The sequence below is a fragment of the Phymastichus coffea genome, unplaced genomic scaffold (assembly GCF_024137745.1).
Source record: "Phymastichus coffea isolate CEN01 unplaced genomic scaffold, Cenicafe_Pcof_1.1 PCOF00010, whole genome shotgun sequence".
NCBI classification, from domain to species: Eukaryota; Metazoa; Arthropoda; class Insecta; order Hymenoptera; family Eulophidae; genus Phymastichus; species Phymastichus coffea.
The window spans coordinates 2,589,895-2,609,235 of record NW_026706821.1 but is presented as its reverse complement, the minus strand read 5'-3'; the positions used below and the strand labels follow the sequence as shown (position 1 = coordinate 2,609,235).

The window sequence follows — 19,341 nt, the reverse complement described above, 5'->3', positions numbered from 1 at the left end:
TTAAGGTTGCTTACCGTGTATAAAAGTGGCGAAAGGACGGGGAGTGTAGTTTGTCTCTGTCGCACGCGTAGTGCGAGATTTTGAGTGTTCGAAACGTACACTTGTTTACATTCGCGTGCTTAACCTAGCTCTTCGGATCAAAACAAAATTACGGGCGTGTGAGGACACGCACGACGGAGTATTTGTTTGTCACGTTCCGCGGCCGGTTCCTCGAAAAGCGAAGCGACCGACAAGCGAAAATTTTCGGGAACTTTCGAATTAGTCGTACGAGACAAAGAAAACGGTCACGTCCCCAAAACGTTGGGCGCCATATAACGGGGATTTGTATGCGCCTTCGCGATATCCCCGTTAAACAAGGAAGAGGGAGGGCGTGCGAATAATCTTTCGGCGACGAGCAGCAAGTTGCGGACTCCTTGAGGGCTATGCGAAGCCCGGCCCGATAGCGCAGTTTCTACCGCTTACTCGGCGTCAAGGCCGATGGGCCCGCGGCGGCGTCGTGGATACGACCGGGCTGAAGGCGCGAAAGTTCCCTGCGGCGTGCAGAGGGAGTACGTGGGAAAGGCTGAGGGCTAGGTTTTAGCTCGAAGGAAAGTCGTCGCGTTAAATAGTACAAGCTTTAATGAGCGAATAGTATTAGAATACAAAAGGGGCAGCGCAGCGCAAGCGAGAGAGAGAGAGAAGCGTTCAGCGAGCACAAGAGAGAGAGAGAGGTACGAGCTAGCACTTACAGGTCGAAGCGTTGCTCGGTGGCCTTGGCTCGATCGGCGGCAGGTGCGACGGCTCGGCAGTCTCAGGAGGCGTTCGCTCTAGGGCGCGCGGCGCCGCGCCGGCGGGAAGCGGGCAGCAAAAGCTGGTCCGCAGTAATACGTCACGGTCACCGTCCACACACACACGTGCAAGCACAAGCTCGGTTTTGGTCGCGGGGAGAGCGTGACGGCGTGGTCGCGAGGCGATCGGTTGCGCGTCGGCGGGGTCCTCTCTTGACCGAGAAGAAAAATGTGGTCCTCTCTTCGCTTGGAAGGTCGCTCTCTGTTCTGCCGGCTTTTCGGCCGGGCGGCGCCTTCTTGCGCCCTCGCGCGTGCCGCGGGATGTCGCGATGCGTGATTGGCTAATGACGCGCGGGGGAGGGTGGGCGTAGCTCTCTCTCTCTCCCTTTCTTCCTTGCGGGCTTCTTAGCTCGCGCTCTCTGTCCCACTTACTTGTTCTTGGCTGCTGAAAGTAGGGTCACAACATAATGGGATAAATTATGTAACCGAACGATACATTTATTGTTATGTAGGGGAGAGAGAGACATAAAGAGTGATAACGCACTCGTTATAAATTTAGTTATATAGCACGGTGAAACTTCATATTTCGATCCATATTTTTTAAGTATATATAAATTTACATTTATATTATTCAACTTTTCAAATTTAGGTATACTTTTTATTTTTACAGGGAAGCTTATACCATCAAAATTCAGTTCATTCTCATAGGGCTTGTACTTAATTACTTTGTTTGGATTTCTTTTAACTAGATGAAGGCATGAAAGTATAGCCCATTTAAAACATTTATTGTTCGGGATAAGGAAGAGTGAAATGGTAGTTGATTGACAGAGTGATGGTGTATTTAATGGTATAAATGTTGTCATTTAATGGTCGAATAAATTCATTACAAAACAAACTTGATTAAGTCCCTAAGTACACGAAACACTTAATGCTAATGCGAGTTGAGACGAACGTTAATCTCATTACAAACTAAACCGCAACGGAATTACTAATACACGTTCGCACTTGTGAAAAACGGCCGCTCTGAGCAACAAAACCACCCGATCGCTCGAGCGTCCGAAAGAGAGAGCGCAACTGACTGTTTCGGCCGCCGAGAGAAGTCTTTTTTCGCCTTCTCTTTCCACTCCGTCTCCCTGACTAGGGCGTGTCCTGTTTTCCGCCGGATTTTCCGCTACGAACCTCGATCACCCTGGCCCCTTCTATATGGCCCAAATAGGTGAGGACGTATTTTTCTTCGGCCGTTTGGCCAATTGTACGCGCGGCCTACCACCCCGCTCCTCGCGTGACGCTGCCAATCGGCCTAGGTGAGGCCCGATTTGGTCCCCCGTTCCGCAGATTCGAGTGATGGGAGCAACGGGCTCCTAATCTTTGCGGGTATCGGACGCGAAAACCGAGATGTTATCGGCCCAATACCCAAACACGGCCGCGAGCTCGCTTATATATAAGCGCTCACGGCGCGTGGTGTCATGCGTCGAGGGTGGTGATAGTGGCGTTGCGCCTTCAACGACGAGGCAGGGCATTAGCCACTGCATGACGTGGGCATACAAAGGGAATGAAAGCGTGGGAGACTACTCAGCGGCCGGCGTTATTTGTGGAGCTGCAAAAGGCCCAAGGTAACGAACGGAAACTCGGGAGCTCGCGCGATGAAGTGGTTTCGCTTCTCGCTATTTACATTTTCGCTGTCAATATAATATATATCTACATCCACATTAAATACATAAACAACCTCTGCAACTATTTCTGCTTTCTTACACCTATTATAATAATTATTATTATTTTGATTTTTATTCCACATTGTTAATCTAGCAACATTAAAAAATATACAGTATATTGTTGGTATTATTTTACAATTCAAGTAGAGCTGTTGAACTAATTTTTCTCTCCTTATTGTATCTCTTGTCACTTTTTCTCTTTTTCGATATACTTTTTTGTTGGGGAGAATAAAATTGCATTAAGATTTGAGTTCCTACATTTGTAAATACCAATTTTTAAAAGATAGCTGTGCTATCTCGCCGTGACATCGTCGTCGATCAAAACGTGTGACACACACGCTCTCCGCCTACACCCTCATTTTCTTCTCCGCATTTCTCTTTAATTCGATTGTTTGTACAACCCGCGCGCGCTCCATCGACCGCGCCAAACTCCCCGTAAACGCGTTGCACACATTTTCGGCATGTGCTAGAAAAACCCGACTTCTTCGAACTATAACGCGCGCTAATGAATGTCTATTCCCGAAGCAGTGACTTGTCCGGAACATTCATTGTCTTCATTTTTAACATTAACACAGGCTCTTTTATTATCTATGCTTGACGGTAATGGTATATATGAGCATGGTTTAAATGGATTATACTTATTTATATTAATAGTGAGACCGACAATAGATTTTGACGACCAGCCTGAGTCTCTTTCTTGAAATTCTTCAATTTGTTTAAGTATAATATCTTTAACGTTATTTTGAAACCATCTATTAAGATCAGTAGTCTTATAAATGCAAACATTTTCTGTATTGAAATACTTGATTTAAATATCTTCTTGATTCTTCTTTATGATAAATTGTGATGCTATTTCTGTATTTATTTTTAGTTATTATGGATAGCAATTCATTAATTGAAATTGTAGCATTAATTGTTAGATTTCTCCATCTAGTACAATCGTCTATATCTAAATCGTCCGAATCATTATAAGCTTTCCACAAATTTTTAATTGTTTCTTCAAAATAGGCGATAGAAGTCATATTGTTAGTTATGTAGTTTTTATTGTCTTGTAGAGTCACTTGTCTATAGTTGTATAAAGGATTATTATGATGAAAGGATGGAAAAGGTAGTGAACAGCTCTAAAATGAACTTGTTCTCACTTGGTAATTTATATTGATTTGTTTAACAAATCAATAAAGATTCAACTAACTACTGAGGAACTACTTGCAAATAGAGTAAGGTAAGGCAAGCTTAGCTCGTAAGCTGTCTCGAGAGAATGCATTTTTTTTGCTAGGCCGAAACGGCTTATAAAGGTTAAGTGAGGGCGCTGCTAGCAAAGTGAGGGCACTGTAGGTAGCATATGGAAGGGATAGCTCAAATGATAGAGTGGGGGCTAACCGACTGTAACACCATCTAACTTATTAATTTAGTATTAAATGGTTTATATATAAATCTTCAGAATAAAAATATAGATATTATTGCTTTGAGATACGATTCAGCTTACATATTATAGAGAATAATTGGATTTATACTCTAAGATGGACTATATTTTAGATATTCAAGGCTTTCAGAGTCCTAATAATATTTTTATTTTTAAGGAATTTGCCTATTTACCAGTATGTTCTAATACTTCACCTATACTACTACTTCTTAAACCTCCATATCAATGGCTCAAACTGTCTATTGAATAATCAAAGTGTTAATAAGTGGTTGGAATTACATCATCATGGTATTTATTTTTTATTATCGTTAATTAACATTGATTTTATTTGAAATATTTAATATAATCAATTTTATAGGTATATTATGGAGAAATGGTATTTTACCATATAATTTTTTAAGTTGTGCTATTCGTAGTTATTTACATAATTGTAGAAATATTTATGTAAAAGGATGACAAAAGAAGCAATGGCTCAAAAAAATTATTCCTGAAAAGTAGGTTCAAATAATATACAATAGTACAAAATTCTAAATTCGAATTTAATTAGTTTTTTTTTAACTACAGAAATATTTTAGATATCGAAACTGAAATGAGATGGCCACGATTGGAAGATTTAAGTCTTAAATTTAAACAATCATGCTATATCATAGTCAAAATCGCGAGAATATAGTATGTGCTGCGGTAAATACACCAAAAATACACGGTGGGATGATGGAAAGAAAAAAACGAGCAAAATCAAAAGGGATCGATCAATAAATAAATAAATAAATAATAAAATGTGTATTTATTTAAATAATAAAATAATCATAACGATTGAAAGAAAGGGCGAACAGATGGGAATAAGGTTCTCTCCTAGCAGAGATGTTTAGGAGCAACATCTCAAGGAGGTGTCAGTCGAGCGACTGCACTCGTAGTCTCTAGCATTCTCACGAAAACAGTTCCTTTCGTGGAGAGAGCACACATTGACTATAGACAGCATACGCTCCCCTCCGCGCACTATGGTCCGTGGCCATGATCTGTGGCCTCTCTAGTTTACAAAACATAGAGATCGAGAGGTTGTGCGCGGAATTAGTAGCGAAAAACCCAGGTTAATGCCCAACTTAATGCGCAAGTACAGAACGTACAGCATGGCAACGTCGCTCAACAGCACCAAGATCAGCGTCAGGACAATGCTCAAAGGATGATTGAGGTATTGCGTGTTGTGGTTGGCATTCAAAACGTGAACATATAATGTCGTTTACCTGAATTTCCCGATGAAAGTACTATGAATCCGTTAGAGCTTTTGAGGACCTGGAGCAATTTTTTTATTTACGTAATGTAGTAAATGATAAGAAACTTTCATTAGTCATGAAAGTGAAAAATGCTCTTTGAAGGCCGAGCAAGATTATGGTATGTCTTACGTAATACTCCAACTGAATCTTATGATATTTTTAAAACCACACTTGTATATGAATTTTATTCGATTCCGATACAAGTAGAGAAAAAGAATCATAAGTGGTCCATTGATAGATTTTCATCAAATGATAGTTGAAAATTGAATGCTGCTAGTTACATACGCTCAATATTAATTAACCTGTTATCCCTTTCTAATTACGCAACATATAACGGGCGCGTCCTTTTCCACTAAGACGTGTATGAATGACGTATTACCATAATAGTAGTAAAATATACGTCCCGCCCGTTCCAGGGCGCAATATAAATATCGAGGACTTATTCATGTCTTGGTGCTCCGAAATATTCTAATGGAATCCCAAGGTCTAACTCGAGTCTTACCTACATAGAGCTTCCCGTGATTAAAAACATTTACTCGCAAGTCAATAGTAATATTATGCAATGTTTGACCTTGTAATTTTATTGATGGTCATTGCAAAGGAAATTGTCTTCTTTTAAATGTAAAAGGATAATTATTTTCATCGTACAATGTGATGCAGTTAATAAAAACGATACGTCCAACTTTATCACCAGTTAAAATAATACGTTTTAGTAAATTAGAAAAGTCAATAATTCCTTAATCTAGTACCGTTACATAGGCCTTCATTGATACTTATATTTCTAATGAGCATAACAATACAATGTTTTCTTAAGTGCAACTCATAGGGAGGTATACAGGTTGGATTCAGACTATTTAAGTATTCTGGCAAAAGTACTTCATCTAATTCGTCATTATTACAATTTTCTGTACTGTCTATAGCCGTATATACCTGTTCGCTTGTTATATCTAATAGCTTTATAACTTATTTGTTAATTTCATCAACGTCAATATTACGAGCCGACAATATAGCATATTTACTCATTTCATCAAATCGTTTTTCCTCTATTAACTTACCGAATGTAAGTTATTGAATTAGCAATGTCTATATTCCCATCAAGAATGCAGTGTTGAGGAAGATCAATATTGTCTTGCAAATCGTTAATTGTCCCATTACCAATTTCTAATAAATACTTAGCAACATCAATTTCATTTGATCTTACTCTTATATTTGTGATAAGAGTGAACTTTATCAAATATTTCCATAATTCGCTGTATTTAATGCAAAGGTTTCATATCTTGTTCCTTTAATTTTAATTGGAAGAAGTTGTCGAAAATCGCCTCCTCGTATAAAAATTTTTCTTCCGAATGGTAAATTACTGTTCATAATATGTTGTAATGTTCGATATGCAATTTCTAAAGCGTATCTTGGAGCCATCCCAAATAAATACGTCACAATTTTTTTAAAAAAAGCCCTTCTTTTGATTGTGCTTTAATATTTGAAGATGAATCATGATACATAGGAACTGTTAACCCAAAAATTTTATGTACTATTTTTCCATGCGGAATTAATGTAGCAGCAATATTGTAGTACAGTGAATGCCATTTTACATACTTAGATAACAATAAATTGTACTGAGTAGTGTAAATGTGTTTTACTAGCTCCACCAGGACCACCAATATATATGCAATTATTTCTATCGTGATTGTAAACATAAATGCACGAAGAACTGTATCTACAATTTCTTTCTGTTCATTATTTAATTTCTCATACTATTATTGACCAAGATCTGCCATTAGTGATAAATCTGCGTCATTAGTCTCATCACATGCTACACTTAACTCGACTGTTTGCTCCATAGTAGGAAAATCATTTAAAGTTTGACCTTCCATATTTAATACATCATTTATATAAGAATAAGCTTTCTGATAACTTACAGTAAATTCATTCGTTAGTGAAAAATCTTCCGAATGGAATACATGAATTTATTCCATAATTTTTCAGGCTGAATAGGTTGACAATGAATCAAAATACGAACAAACACTCGGCGAAATTGTGCAGGCATCATCCACACGGGCTTCCTCCATAGCTCTAATCCACTCTTCATCATCTTCTATAAGACCCGAAGCTAAACATGCTCCTGTAAAGGTAGGGTATGTGATGCCATTTGTTACGATGGCCACCTTTTCTCGTACCTTTGAACCGCGAGTGGCACTGCACTACGAGTCATCCACCAGCAACCAAAAGTAACCTACAGTAAAGGATATTTATTAAAGTATCTTTCATAATATTATTGGCCATAGTAAACCATTGAATGATCGCTTACTCTGTTCACACTTACGTGCCCCTAATACTAAGCATTGTAATTGCGACTAGTTATACTTATGCGATATGTACCATGGTATGCGGCCATGCTCTTCCTATATTATGTTCTCCTAGTACTTAGTATCACGATCGCTGCGCAATCCTATATGTATATATATATATATATATATATACACAGGGTGATTCAAAAACATATGTAACTAATAATTCCATTCGATTCGTCTCGAAAAATTAATTCAGAATTGTGTTCTCAGTTTTTCGATTAAATAATTAGGTAATTAGATAATTAGCTTCAAAGATCGGCCAATCAGCGCACAGCTTTAGAAGAACGGGCGCTTGGCGGCGAGCGCGGAGCAGTGAGGGGAGGCCAGCGGCGCGCGCCGCCGCTGATTGCAAGCGGTGCTCAACCCAATCTTGCAACACGGAGCTCCCACGTCTACATACTGATATATGTATTCATTGATTGAACGCGTATCAATAAAAAGAACGGTTCAATACCGATTGACTAATAACAATGATGTACGTGAAAGCTTTTGTGTTTATTTTGCGAAATAGGTTATTTAGTATTCGTAATCGTCGAATTCAAACTCGCTGTCTTACTTAAGAATTATGTTCATTTAATGCTGAAAATCGCTGTGATCGGCTACTACATCATTGCCTTTTTTTGCTTTTGAGAAAATTGAGATCAATAGGTAGAGACGTACAGTGTGTTTCCAATTAGCTTGGTTATACGTTTTTTTAAGATTAAGAAATAAAATAATAATAAATAAATACTGACAACCCTCGGCTGAAAATTTCCATGAGGGAAATTCACTCCTGATGTGTCATCACACTTGGAACAAAGTCTCAATTCGCGTGTGCGAGACGATTTACACTAGTCACACACAGGAAATCCATTCTAAAATTTCTCACGCGTGCGAATCGTATCACATCTGAATTTGAGACTATGGGTGAGACTCTAATAGAGCCTATAATAGAAGGAGCTTTAAATCTCCGAGAAAAAACGCATTTTGGCAAGTAGGTGGCTCGTAAACAAAAATACTGTCGCTACGATGGCTTGCAGCAACTCGGCGCCTCGAATCAGGTAAGTAAAATTTGAATTTCAGTAATGATCATTAGTCATGAAATTATTTCCAGCACATAATAATTATAAAGAAAATATCGCAATGCTGAAGACTAGATCTACAATACATTGCGCATTTCTGAAATATTATTATCAATCTGACGAGCAAGCTACAATTATCAAAATAATTAGGATTATTGTAGAACGCATTAGAACTTTAAGTCGTAGTCTGGGAAGCGAAACGCTTTTCATAAAGTGCGTAAATGTGTGTACATCAATTTTTCCAAGTTGAATTAAGAATTATAAATAATAAAAAACTGAAAATTATAAAAGTCGTCGCCACTTTTCGGTGAAAAGAAATTCCAAAAACAAATTTCCATAATTGTTTTAAAAATCAATCTCTCGTTGCCCTGTTCCGTATGGTAACTTCATCGTTTAAAAAACCGACATACGAAAGAAGATCCGTAATGATTCAAAGGTGTCAGGCTGCTCGGAGAGAGTAGTGGATGTGGCGAAGGTGCGGATTTTGAGAAGAATAAACGAAACGGGGGATGAGGCTGGGGGGCATCAGGACAGACGAACGCAGTGCGACCTAAGAAATTAGACGGACGGTGGGAGGGATTCGTCCAAATAAGATTGACGAACGGAAGGCAAGGTGTAAAAAGGCGGACGAGCGGAGGGCAGAGTATAAAAAGAGGTACGAGCGGAGGGCTGGGTGGAATAAGACGGACGAGCGGAGGGCAGCGTCTAAAAGGGCAGACGAGCAGAGGGCTACGTCGATATTAGACGGACGGCGAGAGGGAGACGTCGAAATGAGACGGACGGGCAGAGGGCTGTGTGAAATAGGACACACGAGCGGAGGGCTATGTTAAAACAGGACAGACGAGCGGAGGGCTGCGTTTAATAGGGCAGACGAGCAGAGGGCTGCGTCGAAATTAGACGGACGGTGAAAGGGATTCGTCGAAATAATACGGACGGGCAGAGGGCAGCGTCATGAAAGGCAGCCGAGCAGAGGGCTACGTCATAAAGGGTAGACGAGCTGGGGGCTGGGCGGAATAGGGCAGACGAGCGGAAGTCAAGGCGAAATGACACGGACGAGCTAGGGGCTACGTCGAAATGTGACGGACGAGCTGGGGGCGGCTCGTAATAGAACGGACGAGCGGAGGGCTATGTAGGAAAGGGCAAACGAGCTGTGGGCTTGATGAAATAGGGCAGACGAGCGGAGGGCAGAGTAAAAGGAGACGGACGGGTCGGGGGGCCGTGTGAAACAAGGCGAAGATGCGAAGGGCTGCGTCTAAAAGGGCAGACGAGCAGAGGGCTACGTCGATATTAGACGGACGGCGAGAGGGAGACGTCGAAATAAGACGGACGGGCAGAGGGCTGTGTGAAATAGGACACACGAGCGGAGGGCTGTGTAAAATAAGACGGACGAGCGGAGGGCTGCGTCCAAAAGGGTAGACGATCGGAGGGCTATGTTAAAACAGGACAGACGAGCGGAGGGCTGCGTCTAAAAGGGCAGACGAGCAGAGGGCTGCGTCGAAATTAGACGGACGGTGAAAGGGATTCGTCGAAATAATACGGACGGGCAGAGGGCAGCGTCATGAAAGGCAGCCGAGCAGAGGGCTACGTCATAAAGGGTAGACGAGCTGGGGGCTAGGCGGAATATGGCAGACGAGCGGAAGTCAAGGCGAAATGACACGGACGAGCTGGGGGCTACGTCGAAATGTGACGGACGAGCTGGGGGCGGCTCGTAATAGAACTGACGAGCGGAGGGCTATGTAGGAAAGGGCAAACGAGCTGTGGGCTTGATGAAATAGGGCAGACGAGCGGAGGGCAGAGTAAAAGGAGACGGACGGGTGGGGGGCCGTGTGAAACAAGGCGAAGACGCGAAGGGCTGCGTCTAAAAGGGCAGACGAGCAGAGGGCTACGTCGATATTAGACGGACTGCGAGAGGGAGACGTCGAAATAAGACGGGCGGGCAGAGGGCTGTGTGAAATAGGACACACGAGCGGAGGGCTGTGTAAAATAAGACGGACGAGCGGAGGGCGGCGTCCAAAAGGGTAGACGATCGGAGGGCTATGTTAAAACAGGACAGACGAGCGGAGGGCTGCGTCTATAAGGGCAGACGAGCAGAGGGCTACGTCGATATTAGACGGACGGCGAGAGGGAGACGTCGAAATATGACGGGCGGGCAGAGGGCTGTGTGAAATAGGACACACGAGCGGAGGGCTGTGTAAAATAAGACGGACGAGCGGAGGGCGGCGTCCAAAAGGGTAGACGATCGGAGGGCTATGTTAAAACAGGACAGACGAGCGGAGGGCTGCGTCTAAAAGGGCAGACGAGCAGAGGGCTACGTCGATATTAGACGGACGGCGAGAGGGAGACGTCGAAATAAGACGGACGGGCAGAGGGCTGTGTGAAATAGGACACACGAGCGGAGGGCTGTGTAAAATAAGACGGACGAGCGGAGGGCTGCGTCCAAAAGGGTAGACGATCGGAGGGCTATGTTAAAACAGGACAGACGAGCGGAGGGCTGCGTCTAAAAGGGCAGACGAGCAGAGGGCTGCATCGAAATTAGACGGACGGTGAAAGGGATTCGTCGAAATAATACGGACGGGCAGAGGGCAGCGTCATGAAAGGCAGCCGAGCAGAGGGCTACGTCATAAAGGGTAGACGAGCTGGGGGCTGGGCGGAATATGGCAGACGAGCGGAAGTCAAGGCGAAATGACACGGACGAGCTGGGGGCTACGTCGAAATGTGACGGACGAGCTGGGGGCGGCTCGTAATAGAACTGACGAGCGGAGGGCTATGTAGGAAAGGGCAAACGAGCTGTGGGCTTGATGAAATAGGGCAGACGAGCGGAGGGCAGAGTAAAAGGAGACGGACGGGTGGGGGGCCGTGTGAAACAAGGCGAAGACGCGAAGGGCTGCGTCTAAAAGGGCAGACGAGCAGAGGGCTACGTCGATATTAGACGGACTGCGAGAGGGAGACGTCGAAATAAGACGGGCGGGCAGAGGGCTGTGTGAAATAGGACACACGAGCGGAGGGCTGTGTAAAATAAGACGGACGAGCGGAGGGCGGCGTCCAAAAGGGTAGACGATCGGAGGGCTATGTTAAAACAGGACAGACGAGCGGAGGGCTGCGTCTAAAAGGGCAGACGAGCAGAGGGCTACGTCGATATTAGACGGACGGCGAGAGGGAGACGTCGAAATATGACGGGCGGGCAGAGGGCTGTGTGAAATAGGACACACGAGCGGAGGGCTGTGTAAAATAAGACGGACGAGCGGAGGGCGGCGTCCAAAAGGGTAGACGAGCAGAGGGCTATGTTAAAACAGGACAGACGAGCGGAGGGCTGCGTCTAAAAGGGCAGACGAGCAGAGGGCTACGTCGATATTAGACGGACGGCGAGAGGGAGACGTCGAAATATGACGGGCGGGCAGAGGGCTGTGTGAAATAGGACACACGAGCGGAGGGCTGTGTAAAATAAGACGGACGAGCGGAGGGCGGCGTCCAAAAGGGTAGACGATCGGAGGGCTATGTTAAAACAGGACAGACGAGCGGAGGGCTGCGTCTAAAAGGGCAGACGAGCAGAGGGCTACGTCGATATTAGACGGACGGCGAGAGGGAGACGTCGAAATAAGACGGACGGGCAGAGGGCTGTGTGAAATAGGACACACGAGCGGAGGGCTGTGTAAAATAAGACGGACGAGCGGAGGGCTGCGTCCAAAAGGGTAGACGATCGGAGGGCTATGTTAAAACAGGACAGACGAGCGGAGGGCTGCGTCTAAAAGGGCAGACGAGCAGAGGGCTGCGTCGAAATTAGACGGACGGTGAAAGGGATTCGTCGAAATAATACGGACGGGCAGAGGGCAGCGTCATGAAAGGCAGCCGAGCAGAGGGCTACGTCATAAAGGGTAGACGAGCTGGGGGCTGGGCGGAATATGGCAGACGAGCGGAAGTCAAGGCGAAATGACACGGACGAGCTGGGGGCTACGTCGAAATGTGACGGACGAGCTGGGGGCGGCTCGTAATAGAACTGACGAGCGGAGGGCTATGTAGGAAAGGGCAAACGAGCTGTGGGCTTGATGAAATAGGGCAGACGAGCGGAGGGCAGAGTAAAAGGAGACGGACGGGTGGGGGGCCGTGTGAAACAAGGCGAAGACGCGAAGGGCTGCGTCTAAAAGGGCAGACGAGCAGAGGGCTACGTCGATATTAGACGGACTGCGAGAGGGAGACGTCGAAATAAGACGGGCGGGCAGAGGGCTGTGTGAAATAGGACACACGAGCGGAGGGCTGTGTAAAATAAGACGGACGAGCGGAGGGCGGCGTCCAAAAGGGTAGACGATCGGAGGGCTATGTTAAAACAGGACAGACGAGCGGAGGGCTGCGTCTAAAAGGGCAGACGAGCAGAGGGCTACGTCGATATTAGACGGACGGCGAGAGGGAGACGTCGAAATATGACGGGCGGGCAGAGGGCTGTGTGAAATAGGACACACGAGCGGAGGGCTGTGTAAAATAAGACGGACGAGCGGAGGGCGGCGTCCAAAAGGGTAGACGAGCAGAGGGCTATGTTAAAACAGGACAGACGAGCGGAGGGCTGCGTCTAAAAGGGCAGACGAGCAGAGGGCTACGTCGATATTAGACGGACGGCGAGAGGGAGACGTCGAAATATGACGGGCGGGCAGAGGGCTGTGTGAAATAGGACACACGAGCGGAGGGCTGTGTAAAATAAGACGGACGAGCGGAGGGCGGCGTCCAAAAGGGTAGACGATCGGAGGGCTATGTTAAAACAGGACAGACGAGCGGAGGGCTGCGTCTAAAAGGGCAGACGAGCAGAGGGCTACGTCGATATTAGACGGACGGCGAGAGGGAGACGTCGAAATAAGACGGACGGGCAGAGGGCTGTGTGAAATAGGACACACGAGCGGAGGGCTGTGTAAAATAAGACGGACGAGCGGAGGGCTGCGTCCAAAAGGGTAGACGATCGGAGGGCTATGTTAAAACAGGACAGACGAGCGGAGGGCTGCGTCTAAAAGGGCAGACGAGCAGAGGGCTGCGTCGAAATTAGACGGACGGTGAAAGGGATTCGTCGAAATAATACGGACAGGCAGAGGGCAGCGTCATGAAAGGCAGCCGAGCAGAGGGCTACGTCATAAAGGGTAGACGAGCTGGGGGCTGGGCGGAATATGGCAGACGAGCGGAAGTCAAGGCGAAATGACACGGACGAGCTGGGGGCTACGTCGAAATGTGACGGACGAGCTGGGGGCGGCTCGTAATAGAACTGACGAGCGGAGGGCTATGTAGGAAAGGGCAAACGAGCTGTGGGCTTGATGAAATAGGGCAGACGAGCGGAGGGCAGAGTAAAAGGAGACGGACGGGTGGGGGGCCGTGTGAAACAAGGCGAAGACGCGAAGGGCTGCGTCTAAAAGGGCAGACGAGCAGAGGGCTACGTCGATATTAGACGGACTGCGAGAGGGAGACGTCGAAATAAGACGGGCGGGCAGAGGGTTGTGTGAAATAGGACACACGAGCGGAGGGCTGTGTAAAATAAGACGGACGAGCGGAGGGCGGCGTCCAAAAGGGTAGACGATCGGAGGGCTATGTTAAAACAGGACAGACGAGCGGAGGGCTGCGTCTAAAAGGGCAGACGAGCAGAGGGCTACGTCGATATTAGACGGACGGCGAGAGGGAGACGTCGAAATATGACGGGCGGGCAGAGGGCTGTGTGAAATAGGACACACGAGCGGAGGGCTGTGTAAAATAAGACGGACGAGCGGAGGGCGGCGTCCAAAAGGGTAGACGATCGGAGGGCTATGTTAAAACAGGACAGACGAGCGGAGGGCTGCGTCTAAAAGGGCAGACGAGCAGAGGGCTACGTCGATATTAGACGGACGGCGAGAGGGAGACGTCGAAATAAGACGGACGGGCAGAGGGCTGTGTGAAATAGGACACACGAGCGGAGGGCTGTGTAAAATAAGACGGACGAGGGAGGGCTGCGTCCAAAAGTGTAGACGATCGGAGGGCTATGTTAAAACAGGACAGACGAGCGGAGGGCTGCGTTTAATAGGGCAGACGAGCAGAGGGCTGCGTCGAAATTAGACGGACGGTGAAAGGCAGACATCGGAATACGACGAACGGGCAGAGGGCAACGTCATGAAACTTAGACGAGCAGAGGGCTACGTCATAAAGGGTAGACGAGCTGGGGGCTGGGCGGAATAGGGCGGACGAGCGGACGAGGCCATTCTGACTTGGAGAAAGAGTTAGTCGAAGCAGAGTCTCAAAAAATAGGGCTGAGCGAGCTTAGTTTAAGAAGATGGGAAGGTAGAGCAACGACTCGTAAGAAAAAACGGTCCACCTCAGGGCGGTCTTAGAAGTGTGTCAGATATATAGAGATTTGTGTGAAGGGCAGATGTGCTCAGTGCTGCTTGATAGAAGAGTCAGAGTCAAACATGGACTTTGGTAGAAAGGCAAAGGAGCATAGTGTGGCCTGGTTTAGCCGTAGAAGACGTGAAGATAATATTGAAAAGACAAAAGCAACGGGCGGAATAGGTAATGTAACAGATCAAAGGTAAGCTGTGGTATAAGTGTTAATGATCAAGAGTTAGACGTAGTCTATGTTTTGGGAAATATGGGAAAGGAAGGACGAGAGCGGAAAAAAAGGTAGAATAACGATAACGGTCTCACCACCCTACGCTTATTTAACCTTTCGTCAGTTGACATTCTGTCACCTCACCCACAATTATTTGTCTTGATTCCAGTTTTAGAAGTTGAACGAGTAAATTATCACTCTTCTTTTTAATTATTTATCTAATTACCTCAATTCTAGAAAAAATTTTTCATAAGTCCACTTATCCATAACTATTTGTGATGAACTCAGTGGTGTATGAAAATTTAAATAATTGAGGCCCGTATTGAGAACAACCAAAACAGCTAAGGGAGATGATTGAAAAAACAGATTTATATAACAAATCATCTTTATTTACACAGACTATAACGTTTTATCGAATTATTCGAATTTTGTCTACTAGTTTTTAGTAAAACCTTAGTAGAAAAGAAAAAATATAAAAAACATGTCAATTCATATCTCCCAATCCGGATCGTTTCCAACGTCGTCATCATCTTCATCCATACTATCATCAGCCTCACCGTCTTCGCTGCCATCATTTTCACCATCGTTGTTCATATCATCATCATCACCATCTTCTCCATTTTCATCATTGCCATCAACATCAACATCATCACCATTCTCGTCCTCCTCCTCAACAACATCATCATCACCATTACCGCCATCATCACCATTACCACCATCATCACCATTACCACCATCATCACCATTACCACCATCATCACCATTACCACCATCATCACCATCCAAGCATTGTTCGAAGTGCCCCCCCTGTTGCTGAATACACAAAATAGCTCTACGTCGTATCTGATGTGTAGCTGCATGTATTTTTTCGGGTTCTAGATGCTGGGCGTGATGTTGAATTCTTCGTATCATTTCATTTGGATCATTGGGGCCGCCATTGTGGTAAACTGCTTCTTTGGATGTCCCCCAGTAAAAGTAGTCCAATGGGTTTAAATCAGGAGATCTTGCTGGCCAGCGTACTGGACCATTATTGCCTATCCAATGGCCGCCATATACCTTGAAGAATTAAAATATTTTATAAGTGATTTTAATATACCTGCGTAAAATTTGTTATGAAACCAATAATTTTTCTAGCCGACAGTGTAACGTGCGAGTTTCATGTGCGAGTGAAATTCGCGCGCTTCCCGCTTCGAGTGAGGGCGACTCTGGCTCTGAAGTGAGAGGGGGATTCCGCGATGATGGGTTCTCGCGGCTGTTTTCCGGGCCCGGGTGTGGCCGAGCGAGGGAGGACAGAAGGAACAGAGACTGGAAAGAGGATACTGGAGGTGAGCGAGCGGGTCAAGATTGGGAGTTCCCGTGTTGCCCTCCCGATAGTGTGAGCAGTGGAAAGAGTCTGGAACGATCGTGGGGCTTGCCATCACGTCGTTTAGAGACCGTCGCCGCGGAGCGCTTGAAGCCGGCATCGTCAGCTGATACCCAGTGAGAGCGACGATCGGCACCGAAGGCAAGTTGTTGGTGCATATTATCAACGTCCGAGAGTTTTTGTTACTTCCGCGTCTCAGCGACAAGGCGATCTGCGCGCGTGCGACAACCGATAGAATAGTGTCCGGGAGCTGTATGAAGAATAATTGTAATAAAATTTAAACCTGAACGTAGACCAAGATTTTGCATTGAATTCTCCTAGCCTGAACGGGACTACCGTTTAACGTATTCATGAGCCGGGCATATCAAGATCGCTTGATCTTGAAAATAATAATGTAAAAGTTGAAAATTTTACAACAGTTGTACATGCAGGTGCAAGTACAGACATATACATATTTGGTTTCTAGCGCTGTACTGTGAATGCACTCTCACATGCTCCCCGAAGTATACTAATAAAGCCGTGTTGGTTTTAAAACTTCTGTAGACTGAAGTAGTACGAGTAATCAAAATACTGGCAGCATACGAAGAGATTAAAAAATTTTATATTTAAAGTAGAGTTGAAATAAAAGGGAAAGAGGAGGAGAGCGGATTTTAATTGAGATTTGAGAATCTTTGAGCGACGGAAATAAAACTCGTCAAGTATGATACAAAGTAGAAAATTTTCATAAGGCTATCTGTGCTAGAACGACTTTTATATTTGTTATAAAGAATAATATAAAAGTAATTAAATTTCCTTTCAAGTCAGAGCAATATTCCCTTCAGCAAATAATTGGCATAAAGCCACGACAAAATTATCCTACATGAAATTTCAGAGCGTTAAGACTTTCATTAGGAGAAATTGCGTAATACAATTTTTGGTAAGGAAGGGTAAAGCAGGCAGAATAAGTGAATAAGCAGTTGTAGAAAAGAAATTCTTTATTCGAGAGAAAGCCTTTGGCGTCCGCGTCACGGAAGAGACTAGAACGAATTGAGCGGCAACGCCGCTAGCCGCCAAGAGAGAGCGAGACGTGTAGTCACGCACATGCGTAGAGCAAAATAGGTGAGATGCTTTTACATATTTCCAACAACAATGTGTGACGGTGTAGGCTGGTCATGGCCTGCACCGTATGCTTGCTTCCCCCTCCATCCTAGGCAAAGGCGCACGGCTGGCATCGGACGCACGTTATTTTACGTGTATGATGCCTGCCTTTATTCTTTCTAGTATTGCAGCTAGAAGAGAGAGGGAGAAAAGGCAAGCAGCGAGCAAGCGAAAGGGAAGATATGTCAAGAGTAAGAGAGAGAGAGAGAAAGAAATTATATGTAGTTTGGTGAGGCTCGGCGCGCGGCCGTGTGCCGCGTGCCGTCGATTAGGAGGACAGTGGTGGGGAAGGCGTGAGAAGCTGACTCGCACGCACTCGTTACTAGATCGGCGCACGCGAGAGAGATCGGCCGCACTGGGTGGAATTGTCATCTTCTTTGCCTCGAACCCGAGAAAGAGTGTGAGAGCCGTGACAACGAGAACTGGGCTACGTCTCGCGCTAGCCACCTCACCTGCAGCCCACCTGCCAAGCAGCCATCACCCTTTTGGTCAGGTTTAGTTTTCTCTCCTCTCTTTTCTCTCTCTATTTCCCTCGGCATTGTCTCGCGGTTTGTGTGCGGCGCCAGGCTCTCACGAGCCGGCGCAACGTATCTTCGTCACTTAATTTAGTTTGAGTCGGTTAATGAGGTGACATGGCGCTAACGTGCCGGTCATCTTATTTAGTGTAAGTTTTGCGTATTATTAATGATAAGTAGTTTTGTATTCTCGTCGGCACTCGAGGTAGTGCGTTTGTAATAAACGGTCGATTAACGAAGTCGAGTGTGTGAAATTATTAAGTCTACACCTTCTCTTTCCTGCTTTGCTAGGAGCAATACACCGCCTCCCTTACCCTCCCCTTAAATAATTCGGTAATAGTAGCGAAATTGTTGGCATTGAAGGCCCATGCTATTACAAATGTATACTATAATAATTACCTGATCAAGATAATTCCTAACATTCACAGCAGTATGTGCTGGTGCACCGTCATGCATGAAAATAAGATTTTCTTGCAATTCTTCTGGCACACCATCAAGCAATCCTGGAAGTATATCCTGCAGGAACTCAAGGTAATTTACAGCGTTTAGTGGGTTTGGAAGTTGTACCGGACCAATAATTTGATTACCAATCAAGCCTGTCCACATATTGACTGAAAACCGATTTTGAAATCGATCTGGAAATAATGAACAAAATTTATAAATTTTCCAGTTTATAGCACATTTTGATAGATGTTTGGCGACGCAAGACGTCTCCTATCCACGTATATGTCGTATTGTGTTTTTTGAGACAACGTGAGCGAAGCGAGTCATACCGTACAAAGAATTGCAGTTTGATAATTTAACCATATTATTTACAAAAAATAATATTTATGTTAATATTTTGATCTTTTATGATTGCATTTGTTCTGTTTCATTTTTTCTCTTCTACGTGCCCACAATCTTAAGGCTATTAAAGGAAAATTGGACTGAAAAATACGTGAGGAATTGTATACATTCGTACTACGAAATAAAGTATCAGTGCATGATAATTTTTAAAAACGGCGAATGAACATCTCGCTTCACAAAAAATTATTGCTCTTAAATAGTCTTTCGCACTTATAGATGCATATACGAACTACATTTTCTTCGTGATTTAGATTAATACTCATAATAATGTATGAACTGTGAATCAGTTTTGACTTTATCGTCCCATTGTTTAAATGTGTGTGGCGGACGTGCTTTATCTATTGATCTACT

The 19,341-nt window shown here is 44.9% G+C and overlaps 1 protein-coding gene across 1 annotated transcript; it reads right to left on the bottom strand.

The window, feature by feature from the left end:
* Positions 1–15,618: 15,618 nt before the first annotated feature.
* On the bottom strand, positions 15,619–18,750 carry LOC131671841 (uncharacterized). Its single transcript, XM_058948600.1, has 3 exons — positions 18,544–18,750; positions 15,891–16,185; positions 15,619–15,740 (listed from the first exon to the last, which is right to left on the bottom strand). Exons 1-3 carry the CDS (start codon positions 18,748–18,750, stop codon positions 15,619–15,621), a joined length of 624 nt encoding a protein of 207 aa, XP_058804583.1.
* Positions 18,751–19,341: the final 591 nt, after the last annotated feature.